Below are 24,194 nucleotides of genomic sequence, written 5' to 3'. Positions count from 1 at the left end.
CATGCTTCATCATGCAACGAAAAACATGAGGTATCATAGGCACAGAGAAACAGTGTGTGTCAAGGTAGGGAGGAGAGGTGTAGAGGTGTTCAGTGTTAACCATAGATAAAGTGTGATTAACTAATACTACACCAGGAAGTGACCAATTAAAAAAGACATTCTCCACACAAACATGTTATGGTTGCATGGTTATGTAACTGATGGGATGATCATGTTTATGTGCCCTGCAGATGACCCCTCCCCTAGTCCACCACATGGGCTGAACAACACATATGGTTTATGAAAGTAGAGTAGAATCAAATCATATCCAGTTCATGACTGACCTATAACTTCTGACCCTTAGGTAAGTCATGTACCAATGGATGAATCTCAATGCACAACTTAATATCAATACATTATTAGTTTGTCCCCCACATCATACAGTATGTACAGTATGAACAATCGAGGGGTCAAAACCAAAAAAACAACGAATTGATTTTGCAATGTTTTCCAACATCACCTTGTACAATCACTCCTCGTCCCAGAGTAAATATTGATGACAGGGCAGGCAGGCAGCTTCAGTGAACCCCAGTTCAGATCCACACACTCTACCAGAGGTCAACCCACCCAATACAGCTAATGCTGGTCCTGCGCTGTCTAGCCAAAATGTTTCATATCTGGAGTCACTGGTTCAAACATGAACCTCCCTGAGGGTCAGAGCTCTGTATAAATACTGCAACTCCTTTGTTCGGAGAATTCAGTTCAGAAAGAAAGAAGGAAACCTATAGATGCCTATCTACAGTATATTGTGCTTCTCATAAGTACTTGAGGACTAAGCAAAAACTACACTTGAAGATTAAAGACTGCACTTGAAGAAAATTCACATCTACACCTGACTGTAGATTTTAGTGTCTTTCTACACCTGAAGATTCGAGATGCTTGGATTATATAAGAAGTTGACCCTGCTGGCAGCGATGTCATTGTCCCTCCTGACCACTCTGGCCCAGTCTTCCCCTGTGGTGGGCCCGGAGCCTATTCGCTGTGCCCCCTGTACCCAGGAGAAGCTGGATGAATGCCCGGCCATCTCCCCAGACTGTAAGCAGGTTCTCAGGGAGCCAGGCTGTGGCTGCTGCATGGCATGTGCCCTGGAGAAGGGGGCCTCCTGTGGAGTATACACGGCCCACTGTGCTCAGGGGTTAAAATGCAGCCCAAGAGCTGGGGATCCTAGACCCCTCCACTCCCTCACCAGAGGACAGGCCATCTGCACTGAGGACCAGGGACAAGGTAGACTCCGCTTTTTGTCCTTTTATGTATTTGCTTTTCATTCATTGATTCCTTCCTTCAGCTATTACTTATTTATAAAGATGTTGGACAATCTACAAATTAAACCTTTTTTGACAACATAATCAAAAGGATAGAATCTATGTAAAACATGGTATACTTACCCACTAATTTCTCTCTCTAATCCACAGAGAAAGTAGAAGGGGTGCCAGACCACAGCTCCCTAGCCTACTTCCTGGGACTCAACACCCCCTTTGACACCAAAAATGAGGGTGCTCAGGAGAGCATCAAGGCCAAGGTCAACACCATCCGCAAGAAACTGGTGGAACAGGTATGCACAGTATTCAATCTGATGCAGGGCCGCCACTTTGGTTTTAGAAGTGGGGGGGACATAGCCTGGTGGAGAGTCAGGGGGTCCCCCCCCCCAGATTTTGGGGGCTATCTAAGGCTAATTTCCTGCAATTTTACACAATCCAGTCTATAACAAAAAGTAAGCAAACATGCCCACAGTCATCAAGCTAGGTAAGAGATCCTTAAGTTAATAAATATGCTTATGTGGTTAATAAGACAGAACTTGATCAAAGGTAATTCAATAATAAATATTGTGTTGCACCTTTAACCAATAGCCTAACAAATGAACAACTCTTGAAAAAATACTTTGATTGTCTTTATTAAGACATCCTCTGCATCAAATTTCAGCCAGACCGACCAGCCAGACCGCGTTGCCACCCCAACAAATCTAGTCAATAACTCAACTCTTTTCCCAACACAATTTCCTTCTCAGGTCACACTTTTAATTTTGTTTAATTCCCAAAGGGAAAGGTTTGGAAACAAAAAATGAAGCAAAAAAAACCTGACATACACCTCAAATATACACTAACACACAAACAGCAAATCCTCCATATAATTCATCTCATAGGACTAATAATACTGTAGAGCTCTTTTTATTTGCACACAATATAGCTGGGTTGCCCTGTCCTGTCCCTAGGGGTCCACCACCCTGTAGCGCCCCAACCCAACGCACCCCACTCAGCTTTAGGATCTTAGTGAAACATTCCTAATTGGTTTTGGTAGTATTAGGAGTGACAACGTGACAACCCACAGGACGACAGACCCCAGGGCTCGGACTGAGCAGCCCAGCAGCTAGGGAATAAATAGGAATCTCCCCTGAAGTGGGTATCTTTTCAATACAGACTCCTTTAGTTGTACTGTGTTCCATATAAGGCATCCAGTCCTTATGAAAGTTGCCCATCATGCCCTTAATCTTAGTAATAAATCAAATCTAGTGATCCATAACTTGACATTGTAGGAGGATGACCGACCTTCCAATTAATGTCAATTCATTTCTTAGCCAGTATAAATGCTTGGATACACAGTTTTTCAGATAAGTCTCCGGTATCAACAGTGAGAAGGGAGAATCTGTAGACATGCTGAGACAAAAGAACATACTCTTTACCAGAATTCAGCCATGCAGCCTTCACAAGCCCATAAAATATGCAAATATGTCCCCTTGTGTGTTTTAAACCCCCAGGAGAGGAATGACATTTCTGAGTGCATCCAATTCGGTTTCACTGGCATATAGTACGTTCTATGGATGGTCTTAAACTGCAATCATTTATGTCTGAGATGATATGAACATGACTGGGCATTCTAACACATCTGTATCCATTCATCATCATCATCATCGATAGCTTCTACCAGATCCTCCTCGCATTTTAGTTTGACATGTTTTGTGTCATCAGGAAAAGCCTCTTGAAACCCTTGAAACAGTTTGGAAATCAACTTTGGAGGTTTGTCAGACTGCCTTTGTCAGACTGCCTTAAAATAGCATCTGGCTTGTCCAGTGTTTGCTACACAGAGAGAATTAATTGTTGTATGTGCAAAAATTCACCTCACCTCTGTCAGACTTGTCTTCCCTGGCTGCCTGACCCTGCTGAGACCCCTGTCACCATCTGATCCTCTTAAAATGAGGCATGACAAATAATTACCTTAGTGTACGTTTATTCATTGTATTCTCCAAGAGTAGAATCAATGGTTCAATAGTTGGAATGACCATTATTCTCAGATCCCAGACTGTAACTTTAATCTTCAGCTGCTGTCATATATCTACAGTAGGTCTACCCATCAATTCAAGATGGAACTTTGTATCATTCACTGATATTGTTAATATACTGCAAAATTTACTTGAGCTCCATAGACTGGTCTTCCCTGGCTGTCTGACCCTGCTGGGAGCACTGTCACCATCTGATCCTGCTAAGACATGATGAGCATAGTGTTGTGTACTGACTGCACTAGAGGGCTACATTCCCATGGGATTCCTGCGGGACCTGCAGTTCCTGACTGTGATCATTGCAGTGCTGTCAGCATTTTTCAAGCTGTGAGTGGGAGTGGGGTTCAGAATTTTTTATTTTTTTGTTGTCTCACAGATCATTTGGAAACGGTCCTCTTTCTGCTTTGCATGCGTTCGCCTACCTGTTGTATTAAAAGCATATATTTTTTTGCATTATTCAGACAGAATTTGCTGCTTCAACTTCAGTAGTCTACCCCTCCTAGTTGGGCGTGAGAGTTCAAGTGCACCTAGTATGTGTGGTCTCATTGAAATAGAGTAGGCTGCCTACATGGGCGGAGAATCCCATGGCAGTGAATAATTATAGTTAAGTATATTTCATAGACTGTAGTTTACTATAGTGTCTGTAAATAAATATTGATAATGGCAAGAAGTGGAGGGCGTTGAACAAACGTGTGTCGAAAGTACAATCAAAAAATGTAATCATTATTGAAAAGGAAAAGGCATAACGGGCACATAGGCTAAGTCGTGAGCTAGCGTTGAACCTTTTCATTTTCAATAAGTATTGATTACCCATTTATTTGCCTCTGCCTGCAAATGGTCCTCCTAAAGGGTAGGCTGTGTCCTATAGGCCTATGCCAAATTTTAGCAAGTGCCGCTCATCATTCTTGCTGCTTCCAGTTCAGTAGCCACACCTGCGAAATCAGGTGCGCTTGTAGTCTCAATTAAATAGAGTAGGCTGTAGCCTATGCATGGGCATGGGGGCAGTTAAATTTACTTCCTAAATAGACCTATGATTAGGCTATAGTTTACTACATTGCCTCAAACTACATCTAGCAAATCCACCTCATATCACTGTCTGACAGAACTGGAGGCTAGAGCTGACCTGGCTGTGGTAGCTAGCATAGTTTATTCATTCATCTCAGTCGAGAGGGGATAAAACATTAGCTATTGTTACATGTCAGTTATAATACTAGCACAACACTGCAAATAAACACTAGTAAAAAAAATCTGTTAAGTTAAACAACAGTTACCTTACCTAAATAGTAGCCAGTTTCTGCTCTGCTTGCTTTTACAACTCGGTGAGAGAGTGCAACAACATACACACTGAACTATACTCAACTCTCTCAAGCTGGTCCAGCCAGCCTTCCAGCAGCTTTGCCTTCACACAGCTTGTCAGCCCGCTCTGTGGTGTCCACGAGGTCCTTAATCCAGCAGGCTGAACACTCCAAACAGCCTACCCAACTGCACGGAGGCGTCCGCATGGTCCTAAAGCACACTGTTGCCGCTTTTTGTATCACATTGCAATGATAAATCTGGGGGTGACAAAAATGCAATTTCAAAATGTGTGGGAGGGAGTGGACATCGCATCCCTGATCTGACTTACTGTCAAAGTTTGGTAGGTCTTCAGACTGTAATGGTGGAACAGGTGGGCACAACTTACATATGTATCAAGCTTCTGCTCTAGAATCAGTACTCCCCCTCTGCATGTAATCTTACTCATTGTGATCTAAAAGGCTAAACTCCCTTACAAAAAAGATTGGAGTATTGAAACAGCAGTAAAAGTGCAGCAACTGCATCGACTGATATTTTGGATGCAGTAATTGTAGAATAACTGCAGTTAGACTGCACTGTTACTGTAGTAAAAAAAAACTGGTATGTTGAACACAGTATTTGCAGAATACTGCAGTTATACTGCACTCTGACTGCAATCTGTTTTTTCGTAAGGGCTGATCCTAAATCAGGTGCTTTATATGGCCCTGGACTTACTTTCTTCTTCTTCAGCTGTAGCTTAGTGGAGAGAACCTAATTTAGAGTTCAAGACAATTTAGCTCTTAGCCACCAGAGGAAGCTATTGCCCTTTTAACAAAAAAAACCCAGACTCAGTGAGAAAATGTTACTCCCTTGAGATGAAATTTGCTTAGCATTTTAACACATGACAATTGAATGTTCTTAGTCAGATATAACAACTTAGTGTTGGACCAAAAGGCTCCTTAACAGCTTCTACCCCCAAGCCATAAGACTGCTGAACAATTAATCAAATGGCCACCAGACTATTACATTGACCCCCCCCCCTCCATTTGTTTTTACACTGTTGCTACTCTGTTTATTATCTAAGCATAGTCATTTCACCTCTACCTACATGTACAAATTACCTCGACTAACCTGTACCCCCTCACACTGACTCGGTACCGGTATCCCCTGTATATAGCCTCGTTATTGTTACTATATTGTGTTACTTTTAATAATTTTTTACTTTGGTTTATTTGTTAAATATTTTCTGAACTCTTTCTTGAACTGCATTGTTGGTTAAGGGCTTGTAAGTAAGCATTTCACGGGAAGGTATAAATACACCTGTTGTATTCAGTGTTTCTGACAAATAAAGTTTGATTTGATTTCATAACGTATTCTATGTCCATCTTGCTGCGTTTATTATATAGTATGTTTTGTATCAGATGTTGACTGTTCTCTTTGTCTTGTCCCCAGGGTCCCTGCCACATTGAGCTGCATGCAGCTCTGGACAAGATAACCAGCTCTCAGCAGGAACTAGGAGAGAAGTTCACCAACTTCTACCTACCCAACTGTGACAAACATGGCTTCTACAAGGCCAAGCAGGTAAGGCATAGCACCTGAGCTGTAGGTTTGTTTAGCAATAGCATTAGCTCATTAGTGGTAGATAGTGTGATCTGACCAGGAAAACATTTATCAATGCAGTGAAGTTGATCCATGTAATTGAATATATTGCCCCCTCTTCTGTTGTGTTCTAGTGTGAGTCGTCTCTGGTGGGACCCCATGCCAGGTGTTGGTGTGTGTCCTCCTGGAATGGGAAGAAGATTCTGGGGTCCAATTATCTACCCGGCTTAGAGTGCCAGCTGGAGCTCTAAATCATGGACACTCTGACCCACATTCACAGGCACATGCATGCACACGTATTGACACACAGTCTTTTTTTACTCCACTTAAACACACATATAGGTGTCCTCAAACCTACACACATCCACATCATATATATATACTGACTTTCTTTTACAAACACGTATAAATACACACTCATTCAAATAAGCACACATTTTTTATTTTGATCTAATTACTGTTAATTTATTTACGTGATGTATCACACCTTATTTATTCAAAATGCGTATGTGCTTACAAGTATGGACCATTTGTAATTTTTAGATTGTTTATGTTTCCTATTTTCTGATTGTAAACAGGGCAACAGTGTATGCATTTGTGTTTCTGACTAAATAACTCCATCTCTGAAGACCACAGGTCTCCAGCTCTGCCAAACCCAGTTCAGGGTCTTCAGAATCTGTTTTTGATTCATTCAACCAGGTGGACCCGTGCACAGTAAATGAAACAACACAGCCATTCATTCATTCATTCAACATGTTGACAGTTTCGGAAGGTATTCTCATTGACATTTCCTCAATGGGTATTGGGGAAATGCTTAAAGTTCCACAAGTATGCATCTGGTGGCCAGGCACAAACATATCACTGCTCATCCAAGCCCCTGTTTGGTTTTGGGGGAGTTTTTCTGTCTTCATCTACCTCTACTGGTCTGTGCAGGTCTTCTGGTTTGGCAGATGTTTTTTGGGACAGTCTTTTTTCTCCCAACTCTCTGCACATACACCACCCTCCTCATGTGAGGTCATTGTTTCATTTGTCTGAAAGGAAGTTCTCTTTTGTTTGATGTAATGTCTGTATTTATTATATGTCAAACTATTCCTGACAGCAAGTCAGAAATATGTGATGAGATATGCTGCTATTACTTTTTGTTTGGTTTGTTACAAATCATGTATAGCCTATGTTAGTTACTCTGTTGTAATTTTGTGCTTTCAATAAACACGTTAACCTCAACGTTTGTGTTTTAGAGCACGTTTCTGTAGCGTAGAACATATTAAGGACGCGGCAAGTTTGGAGAGTTGAATGAAGACACCAGTAACTTCATTAAAATAAGTATTTATTTGTGTAACAGAGGTTCTTGTATATCCGCTGGCTTTATTAACCCAGAGGTTGTGGGAACACTTGGTTCTCAACCAATTATGAGAAAAGACTCCTGGGTAAAGTATAGAATGGTACCCTATTCCCTGTAGTGCGCTACTATAGAACTGGTCAAAAGTAGTGCACTACATAGGGAACAGGGTACCATTTCGGGGACAACCCTGGTGGGAATTAGAAGCTAGCAACATGCAGGGTTACTTCTGCAGCAAGCCTCAACAGAACCTCCGGTGGCAATAGTTATGAGGGATACCAAGTTATAATTGAGAACAAAGTTTTCCAAATCTCAGCATCATCAATAATGATCATGGACATTTAGAAATCTTTAGCATATTCAGACAACACACTTACAAAAGTAAATTGCATAGCACTGGAAGCTGGTGTCAACTTTACTGCATTTATTTGTTATAAATACACTTTTTTGATACAAGGATAGAGAATATTGACCTTTTAACCAAGGCACAGCTGAAAGGTGAAAAGGAATCTCTGAAAACAGAAAAACGTGCCAAGTGTCACGTCTGGAGGAAAACTGGCACCATCTCTACGGTGAAGAATGGTGGTGGCAGCATCATGTTGTGGGGATGTTTTTCAGCATCAGGGACTGGGAGAGACTAGTCAGGAATGAGGGAAAGATAAACGGAGCAAAGCACAGAGAGATCCTTGATGAAAACCTGCTCCAGAGTGCTCAGGACCTCAGACTGGGGTAAAGGTTCAGGACAATGACCCTAAACACACAGCCAATACAACGCAGGAGTGGCTTCGGGATAAGTCACTGAATGTCCTTGAGTGGCCCACCCAGAGCCCGAACTTGAACCCGATTGAACATCTCCGGAGAGACCTGAAAATAGCTGTGCAGCGACACTCCCCATCCAACCTGACAGAGCTTGAGAGGATCTGGAAAGAAGAATGGGAGAAACTCTCCAAATACAGGTGTGACACGCTTGTAGCGTCATACCCAAGAAGACTAACGAGGCTGTAATTGCTGCCAAAGGTGCTTCAACAAAGTACTGAGTGAAGGGTCTGAATACTTACGTAAATGTCATATTTCAGTTTTTTACTTTTAATAAATTAGCAAAAATGTGTAAAAAAATGTTTTTGCTTTATCATTATGGGGTGTTGTGTGTAGATTGATGATGGGAAAAAAACTATTTAATCAATTTTAGAATAAGACTGTAACGTAACAAAATGTGGAAAAAGTCAAGTGGTCTGAACATTTTCCAAATGCACTGTATGTTCCACTGGTGGAAGTATAGGGAATGTACTTACATGAAGATGTATATGAGTTGCATAGGGAAGATGAGAACAGTATCCAGCTTTATAGTCAACTCCCTTAAATGGTCCTGAGGAAAGGGCAGTGATGCTGCAGTGAGATACAGGTTGGACTAAAAGCTGATGTATGTATCCTCTGGCACAAAGTGGGAAGGCTTTTTATGACATTGTACTGTACTGTGCCACATGGTGGTCACACACCAGCAGTTACACAGATAGACACACTTGTATTTTTCACACACACACACACACACACACACACACACACACACACACACACACACACACACACAGACACACACACATACAACCACACAAATACATATAGTAACATATCAAACATACAGAATTACTGTATATAAGTCTCTGTCATCAAGTCTGTAATCATCAAGGCTAGCCCTCTGCAATGGAATTAATTATCTAATTTGTCCTTAGAAGTACTGCCCTCTGTCTATGGAGAATCCATCCACACACTGCTTACAGTGCATAGGAGCAGCACATAGCATTGGAGGGTGTGTGTTGGACACAAGGAGTGTGATTGGATGAGTCCTCTTCTCAAGCCACTCCTCCTGCCCTGCCTTCCATCCTCCTGCCCTGCCTTCCATCCTCCTGCCCTGCCTTCCTGTTGGCCGAAGTATCATCAATGCCAGCCAACACGTCCAGGCCCAGCCATTTTGGACCCTTTTGGATCCCAATATCCTCATAGTTTTTCTGTGTGTTCATGGCTCCTTTTTCTTTCTCTCCGCCTCTCTCTCTCTCTCTCTGGTTCCTTCTTGCTGCTTAGGTCTTATTGGCTCTCAGAGTTGTAGCACTGGGTGTCTCCTCTCTCCTTCCCGTTGAAACTTGGCAATGGCTGCCCATACTTGTCGACACACCAGCAAAACCCTCGCTTTCTGCCCTTGGATGGACGGCACTGTGTGTGTGAGGGAGAGAGAGAAAGGGAGAGAAAGAAACAGAGAGAGTTACAGAGAGAGGGAGAGAGTAACAGCGAGAGAGTTACAGAGAGAGAGTTACAGAGAGAGAGGGAGAGAGTTACAGAGAGACTGAGAGTTACAGCAAGAGAGGGAGAGAGTAACAGCGAGAGCGTTACAGAGAGAGAGAGAGAGAGTTACAGAGAGAGAGTTACAGAGAGAGAATTACAGAGAGAGAGATACAGCAAGAGTTACAGAGAGAGAGGGAGAGAGTAACAGCGAGAGAGTTACAGAGAGAGAGAGTTACAGAGAGAGAGTTAGAGAGAGATAGTTACAGAGAGCGAGAGAGAGGGTTACAGAGATAAAGTTACAGAGAAAGAGAGTTACAGAGAGAGAGTTACAGCAAGAGTTACAGAGAGAAAGTTACAGAGAGAGAGTTAGAGAGAGAGTTACAGAGAGAGATAGTTACAGAGAGCGAGAGTTACAGAGAGAAAGTTACAGAGAGAAAGTTACAGAGAGAGAGAGTTACAGAGAGAGAGAGTTATAGCAAGATAGTTACAGAGAGAAAGTTACAGAGAGAGAGAGAGAGTTACAGAGAGAGATAGTTACAGAGAGAGAGAGTTACAGAGAGAGAGTTACAGAGAGAGAAAGCGTTAGAGAGAGAGTTACAGAGAGAGAGTTACAGAGAGCGAGAGTTACAGAGAGAAAGTTACAGAGAGAAAGTTACAGAGAGAGAGAGTTACAGAGAGAGAGAGAGAGAGTTAGAGAGAGAGTTACAGAGAGAGAGATAGTTACAGAGAGAGATAGTTACAGAGAGCGAGAGTTACAGAGAGAAAGTTACAGAGAGAAAGTTACAGAGAGAGAGAGTTACAGAGAGAGAGAGAGAGAGCTACAGAGAGAGAGAGAGAGTTACAGAGAGAGCGAGAGTTACAGAGAGAGATAGTTACAGAGAGAAAGCTACAGAGAGAGAGAGTTACAGAGAGAGAGAGAGAGAGTTACAGAGAGAGAGTTACAGAGAGAGAGAGTTACAGAGAGAGAGATTAGAGAGAAAGTTACAGAGAGAAAGTTACAGACGGAGAGAGTTACAGAGAGAGAGTTACAGAGAGAGAGAGAGTTACAGAGAGAGAGAGAGAGTTACAGACAGAGAGTTACAGAGAGAGAGAGTTACAGAGAGAGAGAGTTACAGACAGAGAGTTACGGAGAGAGAGAGAGAGAGAGTTACAGAGAGAGAGTTACAGAGAGATAGTTACAGAGAGAGAGAGTTACAGAGAAAGAGAGTTACAGCGAGAAAGTTACAGAGAGAGAGAGAGTTACAGAGAGAGAGAGAGAGTTACAGTGAGAAAGAGAGTTACAGAGAGAGAGACTTACAGAGAGAAAGTTACAGAGAGAGAGAGAGTTACAGAGAGAAAGTTACAGAGAGAAAGTTACAGAGAGAGAGAGAGAGTTACAGAGAGAGAGTTACAGAGAGCGAGAGAGTTACAGAGAGAAAGTTACAGAGAGAGAGAGAGAGTTACAGAGAGAGAGGGAGTTACAGAGAGAGAGAGAGAGTTACAGAGAGAAAGTTACAGAGAGAGAGTTACAGAGAGAGAGAGTTACAGAGAGAGAGAGTTACAGAGAGCGAGAGAGTTACAGAGAGAAAGTTACAGAGAGAAAGTTACAGAGAGAGTTACAGAGAGAGAGAGTTACAGAGAGAGAGAGACAGAGAGAGAGAGAGTTACAGAGAGAGAGAGAGAGTTACAGAGAGAGAGCGAGAGTTAGAGAGAAAGTTACAGAGAGAGAGAGTTAGAGAGAGAGTTACAGAGAGAGAGAAAGTTACAGAGAGTTACAGAGAGAAAGTTACAGAGAGAGAGTTACAGAGAGAGAGAGTTACAGAGAGAAAGTTACAGAGAGAGAGAGTTACAGAGAGAGAGAGTTCAGAGAGAGAGAGTTACAGAGAGAGAGAAAGTTACAGAGAGAAAGTTACAGAGAGAGAGTTACAGAGTTTACTGTTAGTTTATTTCACCTTTGAGTTACAGATTCCAGAGAGAATTGAGAGAGTTACAGCGAGAAAGTTAGAGAGAGAGGGAGAGAGTTACAGAGAGAGTTACAGAGAGAGAGAGAGAGTTACAGAGAGAAAGTTACAGAGAGAGAGAGAGTTACAGACAGAGTTACAGAGAGAAAGAGAGAGAGTTACAGAGAGAGAGAGAGAGAGTTACAGAGAGATAGTTACAGAGAGAGAGAGTTACAGAGAGAGAGAGAGTTACAGAGAGAGAGCAGAGTTACAGAGAGTTACAGAGAGAGAGAGTTAGAGAGAGAGAGTTACAGAGAGAGAGTTACAGAGAGAAAGTTACAGAGAGAAAGACAGAGAGAGTTACAGAGAGAAAGAGAGTTACAGAGAGAGAGAGTTACAGAGAGAGAGACAGAGAGAGAGAGTTACAGAGAGAAAGTTACAGAGAGAAAGTTACAGAGAGAAAGTTACAGAGAGAGAGAGAGACAGAGAGAGAGAGTTACAGAGAGAGAGTTACAGAGAGAGAGAGTTACAGAGAGAGAGAGAGTTTACAGAGAGAAGTTACAGAGAGAGAGAGTTAGAGAGAGAGAGAGTTACAGAGAGAGAGTTACAGAGAGAGAGAGTTACAGAGAGAGAGACAGAGAGAGAGAGAGTTACAGAGAGAGAGAGAGTTACAGAGAGAGAGATTACAGAGAGAGTTACAGAGAGAAAGTTACAGACGGAGAGAGTTGACAGAGAGTTACAGAGAGAGAGAGAGAGTTACAGAGAGAGAGAGTTACAGAGAGAGAGAGTTACAGACAGAGAGTTACAGAGAGAGAGAGAGAGTTACAGAGAGAGAGAGTTACAGACAGAGAGACGGAGTTACAGAGAGAGAGAGAGAGAGAGTTACAGAGAGAGAGAGAGAGAGTTACAGAGAGAGAGAGTTACAGTTACAGAGAGAGAGAGAGTTACAGAGAGAGAGAGAGTTACAGTTTACAGAGAGAGAGACTTACAGAGAGTTACAGAGAGAGTTACAGAGAGAGAGAGAGTTACAGAGAGAGAGTTACAGAGAGTTACAGAGAGAAAGTTACAGAGAGAGAGAGAGAGTTAGAGAGAGAGAGAGTTACAGAGAGAGAGAGTTACAGAGAGAAAGTTACAGAGAGAGAGTTACAGAGAGAGAGAGAGTTACAGAGAGCGAGAGAGTTACAGAGAGCGAGAGAGTTACAGAGAGAAAGTTACAGAGAGAGAGAGAGTTACAGAGAGAGAGAGTTACAGAGAGAGAGAGTTACAGAGAGAGAGAGAGTTACAGAGAGTTACAGAGAGAGAGAGAGTTAGTTACAGAGAGAGAGAAAGTTACAGAGAGAGAGTTACAGAGAGAAAGTTACAGAGAGAGAGAGAGAGAGAGTTACAGAGAGCGAGAGAGTTACAGAGAGAAAGTTACAGAGAGAGAGAGTTACAGAGAGAGAGAGAGTTCCAGAGAGAGAGAGAGAGTTACAGAGAGAGAGAAAGTTACAGAGAGAAAGTTACAGAGAGAGAGTTACAGAGAGAGAGAGAGAGCGATTTCTCGCTGTTTACTGTTACATTTTATTGTTTATTTCACCTTTGTATATTATCTACCTCACTTGCTTTGGCAATGTTAACACGTTTCCCATTCCAATAAAGCCCCTTGAATTGAATTGAATTGAGAGAGTTACAGCGAGAAAGTTAGAGAGAGAGAGGGAGAGAGTTACAGAGAGAGTTACAGAGAGAGAGTTACAGAGAGAGAGAGTTACAGAGATTGAGAGTTACAGAGAGAGAGGGAGAGTGTTACAGAGAGAGAGAGAGAGAGAGAGAGTTACAGAGAGAGAGAGTTACAGAGAGAGAGTTACAGAGAGAGAGCGAGAGTTACAGAGTTACAGAGAGAGAGAGTTAGAGAGAGAGTTACAGAGAGAGAGTTACAGAGAGAGAGAGTTACAGAGAGAGAGTTACAGAGAGAAAGTTACAGAGAGACAGAGAGAGAGAGTTACAGAGAGAGAGAGTTACAGAGAGAGAGAGTTACAGAGAGAGAGAGAGTTACAGAGAGAAAGTTACAGAGAGAAAGTTACTGAGAGAAAGTTACAGAGAGAGAGTTACAGAGAGAGAGTTACAGAGAGAGAGAGTTACAGAGAGAGAGAGTTACAGAGAGAGAGAGAGTTACAGAGAGAGAGAGTTACAGAGAGAAAGTTACAGAGAGAGAGAGAGAGAGAGTTACAGAGAGAGAGAGAGAGAGAGAAAGTTACAGAGAGAAAGTTACAGAGAAGAGTTACAGAGAGCGAGAGAGTTACAGAGAGAGAGAGAGAGAGAAAGTTACAGAGAGAGAGAGAGTTACAGAGAGAGAGTTACAGAGAGAGAGAGTTACAGAGAGAGAGTTACAGAGAGCGAGAGAGTTACAGAGAGAGAGAGTTACAGAGATTGAGAGTTACAGAGAGAGAGAGAGAGTGTTACAGAGAGACAGAGAGAGAGACAGAGAGAGAGTTACAGAGAGAGAGAGAGAGTTACAGAGTTACAGAGAGAGAGAGTTACAGAGAGAGAGAGAGTTACAGAGATTGAGAGTTACAGAGAGAGAGGGAGAGTGTTACAGAGAGAGAGAGAGAGAGTTACAGAGAGATAGTTACAGAGAGAGAGAGAGAGTTACAGAGAGAGTTACAGAGAGAGAGAGTTACACAGAGAGAGAGAGAGAGAGAGTTACAGAGAGAGAGAGAGAGTTACAGAGAGAGAGAGTTGAGAGAGAGAGTTACAGCGATTAAGTTAGAGAGTTACAGAGAGAGAGAGTTGAGAGAGAGTTACAGAGAGAGAGAGAGAGAGTTACAGAGATAGGAGAGAGAGAGAGTTACAGAGAGAGAGAGTTACAGAGATTGAGAGTTACAGAGTTACAGAGAGAGAGAGAGAGAGAGAGAGTTACAGAGAGATAGTTACAGAGAGAGAGAGAGAGTTACAGAGAGAGACAGAGAGAGAGTTACAGAGGAGAGAGAGAGAGTTACAGAGAGAGAGAGAGAGTTACAGAGAGAGAGTTGAGAGAGAGAGTTACAGAGAGAGAGAGAGAGTTACAGAGAGAGAGAGAGAGAGTTACAGAGAGAGAGAGAGAGTTACAGAGAGAAAGTTACAGAGAGAGAAAGAGTTACAGAGAGAGAGAGAGAGAGTTACAGAGAGAGAGAGAGAGTTACAGCGAGAAAGTTAGAGAGAGTTACAGAGAGAGAGAGAGTTACAGAGGGAGAGAGAGAGAGAGAGTTACAGAGAGAGAGTTACAGCGAGAAAGTTACAGCGAGAGAGTTACAGAGAGAGAGAGAGAGAGGGTTACAGAGGGAGAGAGAGAGTTACAGCGAGAAAGTTAGAGAGGGAGAAAGTTACAAAGGGAGAGAGAGAGAGAGTTACAGAGGGAGCGAGAGAGAGTTACAGAGAGAGAGTTACAGAGGGAGAGAGAGTTACAGAGGGAGAGAGAGTTACAGAGGGAGAGAGAGAGAGTTACAGAGAGAGAGAGAGAGAGAGTTACAGCGGGAGAGAGAGAGAGTTACAGAGGGAGAGAGAGTTACAGCGGGAGAGAGAGAGTTACAGCGGGAGAGAGAGAGTTACAGAGGGAGAGGGAGAGAGTTACAGCGGGAGAGAGTTACAGAGGGAGAGAGAGAGAGGGAGAGAGAGAGAGAGAGTTACAGAGGGAGAGAGAGAGTTACAGCGGGAGAGAGAGAGAGAGAGAGAGAGGGGGGGAGAAAGAGAGAGAAGGAGAGAGATACTTACATGGAGAGAAACTACAATAAAAAGATTTAGGCTTGTACTGTAATTACCAATAGTCATCTAGCACAATGGCCATCTAAAATGACTTGAGGAAGTGGGACATGAAATGGTTAAGGACATTAACGTCCATTTTGTGCTGAGGACCTGAGGAGACTTGGCCATGGGACGCATGCTGGTGGTATTTTCAGCTGCTTTTACGGTCTACCTCCAGTTCCAGACACATATAGAGAGCTTTAAGATAAACAGAAACCTGGTCAAATATTTGCTTAGGCCCGTTTGTGAACAACTGAGACCCAATATCTATTTTCAGTGAGCCGGTGGCCAGTACAAATCATCTGTTGCTGATTATACCCCAAAGCTCCAAATTATGGGTACTACAAATGACTTACAGAGTCTCCGGAGCAACCCAAGGGCTGTTATTTTACTGCCAATTTGACTAAAGGTCAGCGTCCTCTCTAGTAAAACATGCAGGCATTAATTTGAAGGGCAAAGAAAGGCGAACAAATGGCGTCGCTCTCTTAAAGAGTTCATCAGAATGGAAGTCAGTCCTTTCTCTGCTCGATATTACGTGTCTAGGTATCTGACCCCAGACACCATAGGATAGGCTCAACCCTGTAAAAGCGACCCTGCACAGTAGAATTTGTGTATTGGACTGTCCAGTCAAAATATGACTATCGTGTCTACTGCATCTTAACTCTCTAATATTGGCACCCAATTATCATGTTATTTCCCTTCTCCGAACAAATTATGTTTTGTTATAATTTAATCTATATGACCAATCAAGTAGTATACTTTTATTAAAGTACACATGCTGAGAGGTTAGGTCACATTTTCAGGAAAAAAAAATCATTCAAAAGTTGGAACGTTGGAGTCAAAGAATGACTCCACTAAATAGTAGCTTGGGAATCTAATAAAAGTAATAAAAAGAAGACAAGACCTGGAAAAATGCATTTAAAGGCTGCATTAAAAGCTCTTCTAAATGCACCTCTCATGCTTAATCACTTTACCATTACCACCATCTAACTCCACATGCTTCACTTCATCCTCCAAACTATGTATACATTTATAGTTAATAAGACATGTTGGGTCTGAGACTCATGGGAACCGCAGAACTCCCAGACATTAAATGTCTGCCATTCCCTCCCTGCCTGCCATCCCTGAGGAGACACAAACATACATTTTATATAAACAAAGACAATGAGCCTGGTGTTCTGGTTGTTTCTGGTTATGAGATGATTGCAGGTCAAACAGAGGCACGTCCATTAGGCAGGAGACTCTGTGCTGTGGCATGTAATAGAAATGTTGCTTTGTTTTTGGTGGGTGCCGTGATGGCGCTGGTGGACTAAGTGCCTCCATATGAACGCGTCAGGGACACTCATTTATTATAAACCTATTGTGGGCGGACCAGGACCACGCAAATGTTTGAAATGGCTGAAGATTCTATTTTCGGCACTGCTTTTTCAAAAGTCTGGCAATTATGGGGAGCGAGCAGCGGGTGCCGGCGGCCACCTTGACGTCTGTCTCCCTGGGAGGGTTCACGCGAAATGGCCGCCGTTTGAGCCGCGCTGGGTGCTTGCTGGGGTCTGTGGTTCCATGTCTCCAGAGCCAACCCCAAATGGTGTGGCTGAGAAGTGACGAGGCTCTAATAACCAGTGAAGCAGATCTGGAGGAATGGATCTGCTCTAGATGTGAATCTAGTATGTATGATGAGCCACTGACATTACGATCTTCATTGATGAAGAAAGGGTAAGTGGGAAGATGATGGTAGTTACAATGTTCAAATGGGGGTGACTTTCCTGGCCTCTATAACACTGTTCAAATAGGTGGGTCTGGTATCTGGGCTCGTATTCCTCGGGTGAAGCATGGCTTTGACACATTCGGGTAATGCCAAGGAGCCTGGGGGACTGACTCATAAAATGGCATCTTTATCCCTACGGTGTGTTTGTAGGATTTCTTTACCTGTTTTTTTTTGTAGAAGCCCTTGTTGTCACAGTTTGGGATGTGGAAGCCTCTGGGGTTGAGGATGTCTGTGATCTTCAGTCCTTTGAGGACACTCTCCATCTCTCTAAGGCAGGGACCCTAAACACACACATACTATAATGACCCATCTTACTTCTTCCAATCCAAAGCACTCTGTCTATTACCTACAGCTCAAATAATGTATTTATCCTATTGGAACAGTGAAACTAACAGAAGCCACAAAAGTGTGCTTACTTGGTACAGTGTAATTCAATCTCTAGGAACAATGGCGCCGGAGAAGAAGGCTAACGTTTTACATGTCCCCAACCGATTGGGTTATTTTGTTCGTTTATTTGCAGTGTTTGTAACTTATTTTTTTACTTACTTTGTACATAATGTTGCCGCTACCGTCTCTTATGACCGAAAATAACTTCTGGACTTCAGGACTGAGATCACTCACCATGGAATGACAGAATCCTTTTTTCCCCTTAACGAGTCTGACGAGCCCGACGCGAACAATATACTGCAGGGAACAGGCCCAAATCCCCGTGATTTGCGTGAAGAAAAAGTGGCCAGAGGGTGGGCTGCCTTCTGAGAATTCGTAGGTGATTGAGTAAACCCCGACTTCCTTCCATTCTGCTAGCAAACATGCACTCTTTGGAGAATAAAATCGATGACCTACGCGGAAGATTAAACTACCAAACGGACATTCAAAACTGTAATATCTAATACTTTACGGAGTTGTGGCTCAACGAAGACACTATCAACATACAGCCTGCTGGTTATACGCTGTACCGGCAGGATAGAACAGCAGCGTCTGGTAAGAACAAGGGGCGGCAGATTATGTATTTTTGTAAATAACAGCTGATGCACAATATCTAAGTCTCGAGCCATTGCTCGCCTGAGGTAGCTGTAGATCACACTATCTACCTAGACAGTTTTCATCTGCATTTTTCGTAGCTGTTTACACACCACCACAGATTGAGGCTGGCACTAAGACAGCATTGAATGAGCTGTATTCCGCCATAAGCAAACAAGAAAACGCTCACCCAGAGGCGGCGCTCCTAGTAGCCAGGGGCTTTAATGCAGGGAAACTTAAATCCAAATTTCTATCAGCATGTTAAACGTGCAACCTAAGAGAAAAAAAACTCATGACCACCTTTACTCCACACACAGAGACGCATACAAAGCTCTCCCTCGCCCTCCATTTGGCAAATCTGACCATAATTCTTTCCGCCTGATTCCTGCTTCCAAGTACAAATTAAATCAGGAAGCACCAGTGACTAGATCAATAAAAAAGTGGTCAGATGAAGCAGATGCTAAGCTACAGGACTGTTTTGCTAGCACAGACTGGAATATGTTCCGGGATTCCTCCGATGGCATTGAGGAGTACACCACATTAATCATTGGCTTCTTCAATAAGTGCATCGATGACATCGTCCCCACAGTGACCCTATGTACATACCCCAACCAGAAGCCATGGGTTACAGGCGACATCCACACTGAGCTAAAGGCAAGAGCTGCCGCTTTTTAACCCGGAAGCTTATAAGAAATCCCGCTATGCCGTCCGACGAACCGTTAAACAGGCAAAGCGTCAATACAGGACTAAGAAAAAATCATCCTACACCGGCTCTGATGCTCGTCGGATGTGGCAGGGCTTGCAAACCATTACAGACTACAAAGGGAAGCACAGCCGAGAGCTGCCCAGTGACACAAGCCTACCAGACGAGCTAAACTACTTCTATGCTGGTGCTCTCATGCACTGAAACATGCATGAGAGCACCAGCTGTTCCGGAAGACTGTGTGATCCCATTCTCCGCAGCCGATGTGAGTAAGACCTTTAAATAGTTCAACTTTCACAAGGCTGCAGGACCAGGCGGATTACCAGGACGTGTACTGCGAGCATGCGCTGACCAACTGGCAAGTGTCTTCACTGACTTTTTCAACCTCTCCCTGTCCGAGTCTGTAATACCAACATGTTTTAAGCAGACCACCATAGTCCATGTTCCCAAGAACACTAAGGTAACCTGCCTAAATGACTACCGAACTGTAACACTCATGTCTGTAGCCATGAAGTGCTTTGAAAGGCTGGTCATGGCTCACATCAATACCATTATCCCAGAAACCCACTCCAATTTGTATACCGCCCCAACAGATGATGCAATATTTATTGCACTCCACACTGCCCTCTCCCGCTTGGACAAAAGGAACATCTATGTGAGAATGCTGTTCATTGACTACAGCTCAGCGTTCAACACCATTGTGTCCACAAAGCTCATCAATAAGCTAAGGACCCTGGGACTAAACACCTCCCTCTGCAACTGAATCCTGTATTTCCAGACGGGCCTCCCCCAGGTGGTTAGGGTAGGTACAATAACAACACATCCGCAACGCTGATCCTCAACACAGGGGCCCCTCAAGGGTGCATGCTCAGTCCCTTCCTGTACACTCTGTTCACTTATGACTGCACGGCCAGGCAAGACTCCAACACCATCCTTAAGTTTGCCGATGACTCAACAGTGGTAGGCCTGATTACCGACAATGACGAGACAGCCTATAGGGAGGAGGTCAGAAACCTGACCGTGTGGTGCCAGGACAACTTCTCCCTCAACGTGATTAAGACAAAGGAGATGATTGTGGATACAGGAAAAAAAGGGCCGAGCACGCCCCCATTCTCGTCGACGGGGCTGCAGTGGAGCAGGTTCAGAGCTTCAAGTTCCTTGGTGTCCACATCACCAACAAACTAACATGGTCCAAGCACACCAAGACAGTCGAGAAGAGGGCACACCAAAACCTATTCCCCCTCAGGAGACTGAAAAGATCTGGCATGGATCCTCAAATGTTCATACAGCTGCACCATCGAGAGCATGGTGGTTGCATCACTGCCTGGTATGGCAACTGCTCAGCCTCCGACCGCAAGGCACTACAGAGGATAGTGCGAACGGCCCAGTGCATCAATGGGCCAAGCTTCCTGGCATTCAGGACCTCTATAACAGGCGGTATCAGAGGAAGGCCCTAAAAATTGTCAAAGACTCCATCCACCCTAGTCATAGACTCTTCTCTCTGCTACTGCACAGCAAGCGGTACAGGAGCGCCAAGTCTAGGTCCAAGAGGCTTCTAAACAGCTTCTACCCCCAAGCTATGAGACTCCTGAACATCGAATCAAATGGCTACCCAGACTATCTGCATTGCCCCCCTCCCTGTTGTTATCATCTATGCATAGTCACTTTATTAATAACTCTACCTACATGTACATGTTACCTCAACTAACCGGTGCCCCCAGATATTGACTCTGTACCGGTACCCCCTGTATATAGTCTCGCTATTGTTATTTTACTGTTTACTGCTCTTTAATTACTTGTTACTTTTATTTCTTATTCTTGTCCGTATTTTTTTAACTGTATTGTTGGTTAGGGGCTCGTAAATAAACATTTTACTGTAAGGTAGAGCTACCTGTTGTATGTGACTAATACAATTTGATTTGATTTGACTTAGACACGGATGCTATCATTAGCATTAGGCTACACCAAGCTCCACCTGTAGCCTAACGCACTACCGCACTACCCTTCAGTAGTACCCAAACCATGTTGGTACTAGGGATAAGAAGAAAGAGAGGCAACTAATAGGAAATGAATTCACCTTGTGAGGGCTTACACTTTGCTGAAAGCTGCTTAGAAACTAGCTAACACTTTACACAAAGGGATAGGCCAGGGGATCGACAGGCCTTAGAAAGGACCCGACAGGCCTTATCCTCAAGTCCAGCTCCAGTCTCTGATCAAAGCAAATCAAGGCAGAGTTAATTCCTTGTGCTGCACTCGTTTCTCTGCCACCAGGCTAAAGACGGGATAAAAAAATTGAAAGAGGAGGGAGGAGGGCGAGTCCAAACAGGCACACGCAAAGGGCCAATCCATCATCAACTTGCTCTGAGACTCGGCGCTCCCCTCCAGACCGCCACCGCTCCCCTCCGCTCCCCCAGTAGGCATGCGGACGCCTTGCTGCGAAACAACAGGTTACCCACAGAGGCAGAGCTACTGTACCCAATCACCACCATACCAATCTCCCGCCACCACGCCACCGCCAGCCGTCAGTACCCATACTCTGAACATTTCATCACCCTCAGACGGACGGAGAATAACACCAAAACACAGAGAAAACGGGGAGGAGAGAGAGAGGAGGAGAAGGGAGGAGAAAAACACCAAAACCTAGAGAAAACGGGGAGGAGAGAGAGAGAGAGAGAGAGAGGATGAGAAGGGAGGAGAAAAACACCAAAACCTAGAGAAAACGGGGAGGAGAGAGAGAGGAGGAGAGGGAAAAAAACACCAAAACCTAGAGAAAATGGGGAGAGGAGAGAGAAAAACACCAAAACCTAGAGAGAGAGAGAGGGAGAAAAACACCAAAACCTAGAGAAAACAGAGAAGGAGGAGAAGGGAGGAGAAAAACACCAAAACCTGAGAAGGAGGAGAAAAAAGGGAGGAGAAAACACCAAAACCTAGAGAAAACGGGGAGGAGAGAGAGAGAGGAGGAGAAGGAAGGAGAAAAACACCAAAACCTAGAGAAAATGGGGAGGAGAGAGAGAGGAGGAGAAGGAAGGAGAAAAACACCAAAACCTAGAGAAAACGGGGAGGAGAGAGGGAGAGAGGAGGAGAAGGGAGGAGAAAAACACCAAAACACAGAGAAAATGGGGAGGAGAGAGAGAGGAGGAGGAGAAGGGAGGAGAAAAACACCAAAACCTAGAGCGAAGAAGGAGGAAGAGGAGAACATTTTCTGAAAGACTGTTCCTAGAGAAAGCAAAACAGTGGACCTGGTACTCACATACTCTGGCTCCTGCTTGGATTCCAGGGAGAAGTTCTGTTGGTCTGTGCTGTGAGCTCCAGGGAGTTCCTCCATTTTGTAGCTCCTGGCCCTCTTCAGCTGCTCCCTGTGGATGACCACTGCCTTGACAGGGTGGAGGAGAGAGGGGTGGTGGGGGAGTCTGGGGGGGCCAACAGGAGGTCTGCTGGTGCTGAAAAGGGCTTGGGGGGCTTGGATCACTGGGGCGGTGGTGTTTTGCTCCTCCTCCTGAGTACCACCCACATTCTCTGCCAAAAATTATTTTGGAGGAATTATTTTCATTCCCAAAATTACATAATTATTTTAAGTATTATACATTATATGGATAATATTAAGTATAGTAATACTAATGGGTTTATGTTTGGATCACGTGAATCATGTGAATGGTCTATCTGTGCTGGTTCAGGTGTTGTTTTTGTCACTCCCTTGAAGTTCATCCAAGCTAATAATAGTTTTACATGAATTACTGATTTAGAGAGGGTGGAGAGATCAGATGACATTTAACATTACAAAATGACAAAATGTAAATTAGTTGTGATTTACAATTGTAAACCACACTATAGTTTGAAATAAATATTGACATCTGTCAAATCATTCCAGACTCATTCCATCAATAATCTTCATGAAACCCTTGTATCACAGAACCCCACAGTCACAGTTAGAAAATTGATGAAAGAATCATAGAGAGGAATACAGCAAAATGACAGGGTCAAACATCGATGTCCACCATGTCATGAGTTAAAACCATTCTATCAATAATTACAATTGTAAAAGACACCATTCTTGCTGTCGAATTCACCATAATAAAAACATACAGTATAACTGTGTCCATCCAATTGTGTCAATATTGGATATATTACGCACAGGCTGGCTTCATCTAACCGGATAGCTCAAGGTGATCAATTATACTTTAGGCTACCTTGCATCCAGATGTTTGATGACAAGCAAAGTTAGCAAATTTTTACAGGCGACATTATTATAACAATATAATAATTATAACAACATAATAATCAGTTGGTAAACCATGCGTAAAAACCTTTCCAAACTGCGTCATCATCTTGGCATTTACCTTGTATCTCATTGACGGCAGGTAAAGCGGCGGTGGATCTTTTAATGGTTGCAATCGCACACTGTCCTCGTCCCTCCAGCAGAGCTTGGAGAGGTTTCGTCTCGCCGGGCTGCTGCTGGCATGTCATCCCGGAGCCACATCTCCCCGTGTACACCCCGCACGGCTGTCCAAATGCCAGCGCGCAAGTCATGCAGCACCCGCAGCCAGTTTCGCGAACTCTCTCGGTGCAGTCCTTGGGCAACGGCTTGCAGAGGAGCCGGGCTCCAGCATCACAAGGTTCACACCGGATAACCGGCCCTACCGCGGCTGATCTCCGCGTAATCAATGCCAGAACAACTGTCATCCAAAGTGTGCGATAACAGGTCTCCATTGTAATGATTTCGGGCAGGTCGTGGTGCGTATTGTCCTAAATTTAACTCTGCAGTTGATGCGTACCTAATTCACATGAAACCACTTTAGACAAAACGTCTCAATATATAGAGCCATCCACTGAAATGTCACACCCCCTCAAATGAGTTGCCTGTGTGTGGGATTGCTTTAAAGGGGGAATCAGCAGTTGCTACATACATGTTTGCACATACATTAATATGTACCCAATAATATAACTTTTAAATGCCTCATGAGCTTAGTTCAACCCCATCAGTATGTACGCTTTTTTATTCCAATGTTTGTAAACAAAGTAAATGTAAACAAGCACTATATAGACTCAAAACATGGTTAAAACTATAATGTTGATATCATTAATAGTCAGTCCTTGGATCCATAGATCTGTCTGAATTTGAGAGTGGTTATATTTCTCCAACACCATCCCCGTCCGCGGTTTGCTTGTTTGTATTGCTAATTGCCTGCCGCTTAACTTCCTCGCTGATATTTTCTGAGAAAACTTGCTTAGAAGTT

The 24,194-nt window shown here is 43.6% G+C and overlaps 2 protein-coding genes across 3 annotated transcripts; one reads left to right on the top strand and one right to left on the bottom strand.

Annotated features, from left to right (window-relative positions):
- Positions 1-663: 663 nt before the first annotated feature.
- On the top strand, positions 664-7,405 carry LOC112260577 (insulin-like growth factor-binding protein 1). The gene is made up of 4 exons (XM_024435803.2): positions 664-1,263; positions 1,452-1,591; positions 6,035-6,163; positions 6,316-7,405. Exons 1-4 carry the CDS (start codon positions 915-917, stop codon positions 6,430-6,432), a joined length of 735 nt encoding a protein of 244 aa, XP_024291571.1. The 5' UTR covers positions 664-914; the 3' UTR covers positions 6,433-7,405.
- A 2,016-nt stretch (positions 7,406-9,421) lies between these two features.
- On the bottom strand, positions 9,422-23,912 carry LOC112260576 (insulin-like growth factor-binding protein 3). 2 transcript variants are annotated; one of them, XM_024435802.2, is made up of 4 exons: positions 23,298-23,902; positions 22,211-22,476; positions 17,399-17,518; positions 9,422-9,728 (listed from the first exon to the last, which is right to left on the bottom strand). In XM_024435802.2, the coding sequence occupies exons 1-4, from the start codon at positions 23,665-23,667 to the stop codon at positions 9,603-9,605; spliced, it is 882 nt and encodes a 293-aa protein (XP_024291570.1). In that variant the 5' UTR covers positions 23,668-23,902; the 3' UTR covers positions 9,422-9,602. The 2 variants fall into 2 exon arrangements, with proteins under 2 accessions (XP_024291570.1, XP_042184758.1); XM_042328824.1 differs by lacking the exon at positions 9,422-9,728 and adding an exon at positions 10,625-10,683 and having other exon boundaries at positions 23,298-23,912.
- Positions 23,913-24,194: the final 282 nt, after the last annotated feature.

The sequence above is a fragment of the Oncorhynchus tshawytscha genome, linkage group LG10, assembly GCF_018296145.1.
Source record: "Oncorhynchus tshawytscha isolate Ot180627B linkage group LG10, Otsh_v2.0, whole genome shotgun sequence".
Classification (NCBI taxonomy): Eukaryota; Metazoa; Chordata; class Actinopteri; order Salmoniformes; family Salmonidae; genus Oncorhynchus; species Oncorhynchus tshawytscha.
The sequence above is the reverse complement of the archived record's forward strand: the minus strand, read 5'-3'. Positions and strand labels throughout refer to the sequence as shown.